Consider the following 9,378-nt stretch of genomic DNA (forward strand, 5'->3'; position numbering starts at 1 on the left):
GCACTGAGGGGGGATAGAAGAGGGAGAGAGATACAATCAGTATGACAGATCAAGCGAACTAACGCCAGGAGACTATGTGCACAAGATGGTCAAACACGGTTCGGAATGGTAGAAGCCAAGACATTACCCGCTAAACTAATAAAAAAATCAATAACACCTCGCTCGGAGGCGCCCACGCCACCGGCGTTTTTGACAACGTTTCTCTCCCCCCACTTTTTTGGCACTTTTTTTTGTTTTTTTTGCAAGTTTTTGTAGTTTTCTTTGGCTGCTTCTATGAAACTTTTTTGTTTTTTCGTCCCCCCCCCCCCTCACATTTTCCAAGATATTTCCGAAATCTTTTCTCTTTTTTTTTTTTTTTCAACTTTCTTTTGTCATTTTTTTTTTCTCATACGCTCTATCGACACCAGCATTTTGTGTGGAAACTTCCAGAGCGCTGACTCAATATAACGTCCAAAACCATCTCAGAGGCGCCGTTCTCACCTGCAATCTGGGTTCGGACCAAACTGGAATCCGGACCGAATGATCGGTGTGAAAACCCCTGAGATAAAGGTTTAAAATGAGGTTTTTCTGCATGTTGTTGTAATGGGGACTAAGTGAGCGTGGTGCTTGTTCAGGCCATGGCGTACTTTGAGCGCTGAAGGAGTCCCAGGTGCCTGGGAGGTCTGTGCTGAGGCCCTCGCTACAGGGATTTACAAGTGAGTGTCACATCATCATCATCACAGCTTCTCTGATTCTACCAATTCAATTCAATTTTATTTATAGTATCAATTCATAACAAGAGTTATCTCAAGACACTTTACAGATAGACCACACTCCAGAATTTACAAGGACCCAACAGTTCTAGTGGTTTCCTCCAGAGCAAGCAACAGGGCCCCAGTGGAGAGGAAAAACTTCCTTTTAGGCAGAAACCTCGGTCAGACCCAGGCTCTTGGGTCTGACCGAGGTTTCTGCCTACCAGCTGCTGCTTTCCCTTTTCTTGTGTTCCGACCAATTTGGGGATTATAGCGTTCGTCTGACCGCGGTCCCTGTATCTCCTTCAGCTTGTTCGTCCCTGTATCTCCTTCAGCTTGTTCGTCCCTGTATCTCCTTAAGCTTGTTCGTCCCTGTATCTCCTTCAGCTTGTTCGTCCCTGTATCTCCTTCAGCTTGTTCGTCCCTGTATCTCCTTCAGCTTGTTCGTCCCTGTATCTCCTTCAGCTTGTTCGTCCCTGTATCTCCTTCAGCTTGTTCGTCCCTGTATCTCCTTCAGCTTGTTCGTCCCTGTATCTCCTTAAGCTTGTTCGTCCCTGTATCTCCTTCAGCTTGTTCGTCCCTGTATCTCCTTCAGCTTGTTCGTCCCTGTATCTCCTTCAGCTTGTTCGTCCCTGTATCTCCTTCAGCTTGTTCGTCCCTGTATCTCCTTCAGCTTGTTCGTCCCTGTATTGCAGGTTCCTCGGTTGTTTTTTTGTCGTACGTTCGTTCGTAAATGAGAGCCATTGGGATTACTTTTTAGCATCATTTAAATTCTACGGAGGCCCGTTTGTGCTGATCTGAAAATGTATCCCGTTGCCCTGCACAAGAAATCGTTATAAAATCGCGATCTCCATTCACCCTGTACCCACGATTTAATTATTAAATAACTTTGATTTTAATTGTCTTGTTCTTGTTTGTTTTTTTATTACTGATTCTTATTTAATTTTATGAGCCGACTGCATCACAAACGCTACTACTTCCTCCTGAGACTTTTAACCAGACTGTATGAAACGGGTCTTAATGCTCTCCCCCCGCATGCTCGTGGTGATGCCTAATGTGCTCTAGGTGCCAAAAAAAAAATCTGTTTGGTACTGACAATTATTTTTGTTTTATCATGGTTCATGTGTGCAAAAAATATTACACGTCGTGAGAAAGAAAGCGTGCTATCGTGATATGAATTCTACGCAAAAAAATCGTGAGTCGTGTATTTTCTCGAATCGTCCGTGAGTCAAAACTGTGATCTGATCTGAGTTCTGTGATCCGTTGCACCCCGAGTTGAAACTGAAAAGCCCTTTATTTTGTGGTATATCAAGTTAGTTTGAACCTTTTACACTTGAAGAAATGTTAAAACACATCTGTGTCTGTGTTTTCAGCGACGACCATGTGAAGTTCTTCTGCTTCCAAGTTTTGGAGCATCAGATAAAGTTCAGGTGAGGAAGAAGAGGAAGCGGTGGCTCTGGTTTCTTCTTCTGTTGTTCCTGGAGAAACGAGGATGTGTGTACATGTCAACACGTGTGCTTGTTGTTGTGTTGCAGACACGCCGGTCTGAGCGCCGCTCAGCAGCAGCTCATCAGGGAGACTCTGATGAAGTGGCTCCAGTGTCAGGTACTGACCCACTACTCAGCTTTAAAAATACTTTTAGATGAGTTTATTTATGCCCTTTTTTCCTTATGACTGACTGTCAAACTGGATAATAAAGTTTAACCTGAGTCAGACTGTCCAACAGTCATAGTAATCCTATGACATCCATACTGGGATGGTAGTCTTCAGCTGCTAAGTCAAAGTAAAATATATGATATACTCAGGATGGATGGAAAGATACTTTATTCATCCCGAAGTCAATTTTTGGCATTCACTAGCAAGACAACCATAACACAACAAACACACATATCACAAATACTACGACTATTACTAATAATAATAATAATAATAATAATAATAATAATCACTCACAGAAATGCAATGACCATGATAAGGTGAGATACTGTTGTAGACTTTGTGCGATGATGATAGTGCAAAAGTGAACAGAGCAGTAGATGATGATTAAATATTAACTATGACTATAAAATATGACCATAATAACCTGTAAACTGACTGAATAAGAACAATATGTAACAGGGAAGAAGTTCTAAGATGCAAGATGTAGATGTTACGACCACGTTCCAGGTTTTGTATGAGGGCTGATATAGACAATAAGAAAGTTACAGCAGACGAGTGATAAAGTTCAGGTATCGGCATCGATATCAGTGAGGAAGTTTATCTGCCTTCATATTTCTTCAGAACAAGCTTTGGGTGATTTATAAGTCGTTGTGTTTTATCTGCAGCTGATGAACGCCCAGCCCGAGAAGCCCTTCATCCGGAACAAGGCGGCCCAGGTGTTCGCCCTCACCTTCGTCATGGAGTACCTGACCCTGTGGCCCAAGTTCTTCTTCGACATCCTGTCCCTGGTGGGTCTGAACCCGCACGGCGTGGACGTCTACCTGCGGACGCTCATGGCCATCGACGCCGAGGTGGTGGACCGAGACATCCTCCACTCGCCCGACGTAAGACGCACGCCGTGCTTCTCGGGGTTTGGTGTCGTTGGGATTTCAGAAAATCTGGTTCTGCTTATTGAGTTCCTTTTTCTTTGAGGCGCACGGTCAAAAACGCGGTCACATGCTGAAAGGACACAGCGTCCAACATACACTACCGGTCAAAAGTTTGGGGTCACTTACAAATTTCCATTGCACACCATTATAGACAGAACACCAGCTGAGATCAGTTGCATTGTTTTTTTAACCAGGGCAGTTATCAGATTACATTATGTGCTGACATAATTTCAAAAGGGTTCTCCAATGTTTTTCTAGTTAGTTTTTTAAAATGATATCAGATTAGTGAACATAATGTGCCTTTGGATGATTGAATGAATGGTTGCTGATAATGGCCAATGTAGATATTGCATTAAATATCAGCCCCCCCACTCAGATCAGCTGGTATTCTGTCTATAATGGAGGGGAATATACATTTTTAAGTGACCCCAAACTTTTGACCGGTAGTGTACGTCAAGCCACATAATACAATAGAATAAAAAGCCTTTATTGTCATTATACACAAGTGCAGTGCCTGTGCAACAAGATCGAAGCAAAACATTTACAGTGTATACACAAAATATAAAAATAGAAAGTGTAGGTAGTGCAGAAAAAAGAAGGGGGGGGGGACCTGGTGGATAAACAATATCCTGAAAAACATTTTTTTTAAAGTAATTTTCCAGACGCTACTTCACGAGCTAGAATGTGTCGGTTCTTCTCACTGAAGTCCAGTTCAGACCAAAGATTTGCAGCGACACCATTTTAGATGGTTTCAGCGACAGAACCGGTCTCAGCTCGACTCAAACCAGCTGATCTGTTCCTGCAACTCAGCTGGTGGAGTCTCCAGAGGCTGGTTTTAGGACGTAAGAGACGTCTCCTGTTGAACAGCCAACAGAGAAGTCATCTGTTGCAGTCGACTACACACTCAAGAATTAAAATTAAAAAGAGTGTTTTCTAAGGAGATGCTACATCGTCTCATTGGTGTAACCTCTATCATTCAGTAAGCTGCAGACCGAAGGAACTGCGTGTTTTTAAAGTACTAAAGTAGAAAACGTGCGGTCCTTGGTGCACGGCTGACTCGTGTGCTCACATTCATCTAGCCCGTACTGCCTAAACAACACAACGCGTATCTCATTGTGCAGCGTGGTCCAGTCCAGAAAGAGCACCATGTCTAGTTGTGGAGGGGACAGACGAGCTGAACTGAAAGTACTTGATTCAACGGCACTTTGTTGTAATTTGGATCCGGATTTGGATCCCAGCCCTAGTGATTATTGTAAATGTTGCACCTGGAGCGGAGAGACTCACCCCGGTTAACAGTGCTGAATCTTTTCCTTCAGGAGATGCGCAGGAACTCTTTAATCAAAGACAGCATGCGGGAGCAGTGCATCCCCCACCTGGTGGAGTCCTGGTTCCAGATCCTGCAGGCCTACCAGCGGTCCCACCCGGAGCTCACCTGCCAGTGTCTGGAGGTGGTGGGACTGTTCGTGTCCTGGATTGACCTGAACCTCATCGCCAACGACCGGTCAGTCGCCTCACTCACAAAGATCATTTTTGATCATTTGATCATCATTTACAGGTTTTATATATTTTCTTATTAAGAAATCTTTATCTTACCTTTCTTTACCAATCAGTCCCTCCAGAAAACGTGATTATGCGATCGCATAATCAGCAAAGTCTGCATATTTTTTTTAAATATTCCGCACTTTCGCCGCATAAATTGCAGATTTCTGCTCAAAATAATGCGGGGCTTGCATGATTTCATGGTTAGGGCCGTTGAAATGAATCCTTGCATCGATGCAGTGACAGACTACCCTCCATTATTGCCTCCTGGTGTTACTCGTTGGTTTTCTGGCGACTGCTAGTTTTGTCTGTGTCCCGCGGTCTCCTGGGTTCAGACGGCAGCTTTGATAAAAACCGACTGACTGCAGGAAGTTCCTTGATCACTTAGATACTTTCTATATCGACGACGATTAATTTCTGGGGTTGTTGGTGCTGGCGGATGTCCCTTATTTGGGCCAGATGTCCATCTCTGTCTTCTGTCTCGGGGCTCTAACCTCCGTCCCCGTCCTCTGTCTCTATGTCTAACCTCCGTCCCTGTCCTCTGTCTCTGTGTCAGCGCTCTAACCTGCGGCTGATTTCTGAGGACTATGGTTACCTGGTCCTCAGGTCTCTGCAGGGTGAATCCAGACAGCTAGCTAGACTATCTGTCCAATCTGAGGACTATGGTTACCTGGTCCTCAGGTCTCTGCAGGGTAAATCCAGACAGCTAGCTAGACTATCTGTCCAATCTGAGGACTATGGTTACCTGGTCCTCAGGTCTCTGCAGGGTAAATCCAGACCGCTAGCTAGACTATCTGTCCAATCTGAGGACTATGGTTACCTGGTCCTCAGATCTCTGCAGGGTAAATCCAGACAGCTAGCTAGACTATCTGTCCAATCTGAGGACTATGGTTACCTGGTCCCCAGGTCTCTGCAGGGTAAATCCAGACCGCTAGCTAGACTATCTGTCCAATCGGAGTCTCTGTTGACGACTTAAACTACTTCTGAACTTCATGTTCCACCACTTCCTTCCTGAGACTATTTAACAGCGGCACCGTGGCTCCGTCCAGCGCTTAGCCCCGCCCACGACAATTGTGATTGGTTTGAATAAATGCCGATAAACCAGATCACGCTTTCCTCCCATCCAGGAATGCTGTGTGGACTAGCAAGACCTCCTTGTACAGAGCTGTGGAGGAGGGTCTAGCACTGCCAGACTACTATGATACTGATAGTTTTCTGTGTTTTGTGTGTTTCCAGGTTTGTGAACCTGCTGCTGAGTCAGATGTCGGTGGAGGAGCTGAGAGAGGAGGCCTGCGACTGCCTGTTTGAAATAGTCAACAAAGGGATGGACCCCGTGGATAAAACCAAGCTGGTGGAGTCGCTGTGCCGAGTCCTGCAGTCTGCAGGGTTCTTCAACGTGGAACAGGTTCGACTGCTCCCGCTATTTCAACATCAGGAGACAAATATGACAAGTTGGTGTTGTTATAAGAATGAGAACTGACGGTGTAACATCGTTTACAGGTTTTATATATTTTCTTATTAAGACGTCTTTCTTTACCAATCCGTCCCTCCAGAAACATCAGCCAAAGTCTGCATATTTTTTCCAAATATTCCGCACTTTCGCTGTTTAAATTGCCGATTTCCTCACAAAATAATTTGTATGAAGTCATAATCCCGCGTTATCGTTGCGAAAAAGTCACAAATATCTTACTTCACGCCTGAGCAGCCATTTTCCTGTTGCCTTTTGAACGTTATTAAGACAAAACGGTCTCTTCTTCATCAAACCCCAGTTTTTACAAGTTCCTGCAATTTCTTCCTCCTCCTCTCCCTCCTTTTTATCATTGTTTTTTTTTTTTTAACTTTTTCCTATGTTTTTGTCCCTTTTTTTCTATCACTTTTGATGTTTGTTTGTTTTTCTAAATGTTTGTCACTTTTCTTGACATTTTTAACACTAACTTCAGTTTTACAGTTATGTTTTGAAATTATGGTTAATAAAAAAATATACCTAATGTCTGAGTTAGAAAAGCAGAAATTAGGAATTATTTTGAAACCTCGTCAATTTGTTTTACAATGATACAAAATTGAATAAGACCCAAAATTAATGAAAGTAGAGATTTGTACTTGGCAAAGAGCGTTGGAATCAATCATGTTATTTTGGGGAATTAAAAAGAACATTGATATAAGACAACATGGGGACAACATGGGGACAACATGGGGACAACATGGGGACAACATGGGGACAACATGGGGACAACATGGGGACAACATGGGGACAACATGAGGGTTAAATGTCTCGTCTTGCTGTGTCTCCCAGAGCAGATTTGAGGGATTAGAGGTCCAGGGTAACTTTAGAGCCGCATGTTTACGATCCTTCTGCTTCCCCCTCACGTCCTCTTCCTGTCCCGCCAGGAAGAGGACGTGGACTTCCTGGCCAAGTTCTCCCGGCTGGTGAACGGCATGGGCCAGAGTCTGGTCCTCAGCTGGACCAAGCTGGTGAAGACGGGCAACGTGAAGGACACGGCGGAGACGCTGCAGGCCTTGGAGAGCAAAGTGCCGCTCCTGCTGCAGCTGCTGGTGCACGAGGACGACGACATCTCGGCCAACGTCGTCGGCTTCTGCTACGAGTACCTGCACGTCCTCAAACAGGTGAGGGGCCCGTCCTCTCAAACAGGTGAGGGGCCCGTCCTCTCAAGCAGGTGAGGGGCCCGTCCTCTCAAGCAGGTGAGGGGCCCGTCCTCTCAAGCAGGCGAGGGGCCCGTCCTCTCAAGCAGGCGAGGGGCCCGTCCTCTCAAACAGGCGAGGGGCCCGTCCTCTCAAACAGGCGAGGGGCCCGTCCTCTCAAACAGGCGAGGGGCCCGTCCTCAAACAGGTGAGGGCCGCATGGAGGCAACGGCTGGGATGGTTCCCAGGTGTTTGCCTCAGTTTGTGGGAGACTAAAGGCCAATTTCTGCTGCCGCTACGCGTAACACATGTGGCTCGGCCGTGGCATGGTAGCGGTGCATCTCCCCCCCACACCACACACACACACACACACACACACACACTCATTTCCTGGTTGTCATTCTCCATAAACAACATGAAATCAAGGAGAGGGTTAACTTCCCCTGCTAAATATCTGACCGTGGTCAGAAAGAACAGGGAGACACACACTCTCTCTCTCTCACCTCACTCACACACACACACACACACACACACACACACACACAGTCTCTCTCTCTCATTCACTCACTCACTCACACACTGGCTCTCACACACACACAGTCTCTCTCTCTCACTCACTCACTCACTCACTCACTCACTCACTGGCTCTCACACACACACAGTCTCACTCACTCACTCACTCACTCACTCACTCACTCACTGGCTCTGCTATTCTCTTAAACAGACAAACGTATAACTTCAGGCCAGCTCTGTTGAAGTTGAAATAGTTTTGTTGTAGTTTTAGAAATAATTTTCCCATTTGTTTTTGTAGCTTCCTCAGCTGACAGACCAGCAGAAGACAAACATCGAGGTGAGTCTTTGATTGGAGACGGCGCTGCCAACACTAGTATTTAAAATGTAAAATAATATATATAATACAGCGGCTTCTTCTGCCCTCGCAGGCGATCATGCTGGCCGTCATGAAGAAACTGACGTACGACGACGAGTACAACTTTGAAAACGAGGTGAGCGAGTTTTATTCTCTGGTGACGGCCGTGCGTCTTTCTTCAGCTCCTGAAGTTCAGATCAGACCAAAGGTTTGCGTTTTAACATTTTAGAACGTTGCAGAGAAAAGTTTCAGCAACGGAACCGGCTCGACTCAAAGACGCTGATGGTGTCGCTGAGACTCAGCTGGTGGAGTCTCCAGAGGCTGGTTTTTGGACGTCAGAGACGTCTCCTGTCCAACAGCCAATAGAGAAGTCAGCTGGTGGAGTCAGCTACAATAAAAACTGTTAACTGGGCCGCCCGGGTAGCTCAGTTGGTAGAGCAGGCGCCCATATGACGTAGTGGGTTTGACTCCAACCTGCAGACCTTTACTGTATCTCATTCCCCCCTCTCTCTCTCCTTTCATGTCTTCAGCTGGCCTGTCAAAAATACAAAAAATATTAATAACGACTGTTAACAAAGTAACGGAAGAGAGGGAGCGATTAGGACAGAATCGGTTCTGGCATCATTTTAGTTTTAGTATCGCTATTCCCGACCCTCCTCGTCATTCTACTGGCAGACCTGTTGCATTCTGCAGTCTCAGAGCCGCTGTTGTGCTTGTGGTCGTCAGGGCGAAGACGAGGCGATGTTCGTGGAGTACAGGAAGCAGCTGAAGATGCTGCTGGACCGTCTGGCCCAGGTGTGTCCCGAGCTGCTGCTGGAGGCCGTACGACGAGTCTTCACCAACACGATGCAGTGAGACAGCATTCATTCATTCATTCTTTTATTTGTTTCACAGTTTTCCCTTGGTTTGAAGAAGACTTAGTTGGGCATATTTAGTGGGTTATTATCACCATATCTGTCTCTAAAATGTTGGGAAAGTGAGAGGGGGAGACACCAAAGTAGTTGGAATGAGA

The 9,378-nt window shown here is 45.7% G+C and overlaps 1 protein-coding gene across 1 annotated transcript in view; it reads left to right on the forward strand.

The window, feature by feature from the left end:
- xpot (exportin, tRNA (nuclear export receptor for tRNAs)) overlaps nt 1-9,378 on the forward strand; it is a 49,004-nt gene that overhangs the window by 19,301 nt on the left and 20,325 nt on the right. Inside the window, 9 exon segments of the mRNA XM_032511882.1 lie at nt 2,105-2,161; nt 2,267-2,336; nt 3,056-3,274; nt 4,636-4,820; nt 6,095-6,263; nt 7,247-7,483; nt 8,310-8,348; nt 8,440-8,502; nt 9,093-9,217. Of these exon segments, the coding sequence (XP_032367773.1) occupies nt 2,105-2,161; nt 2,267-2,336; nt 3,056-3,274; nt 4,636-4,820; nt 6,095-6,263; nt 7,247-7,483; nt 8,310-8,348; nt 8,440-8,502; nt 9,093-9,217 (1,164 nt within the window).

This window comes from Etheostoma spectabile, unplaced genomic scaffold, assembly GCF_008692095.1.
Source record: "Etheostoma spectabile isolate EspeVRDwgs_2016 unplaced genomic scaffold, UIUC_Espe_1.0 scaffold502, whole genome shotgun sequence".
Classification (NCBI taxonomy): Eukaryota; Metazoa; Chordata; class Actinopteri; order Perciformes; family Percidae; genus Etheostoma; species Etheostoma spectabile.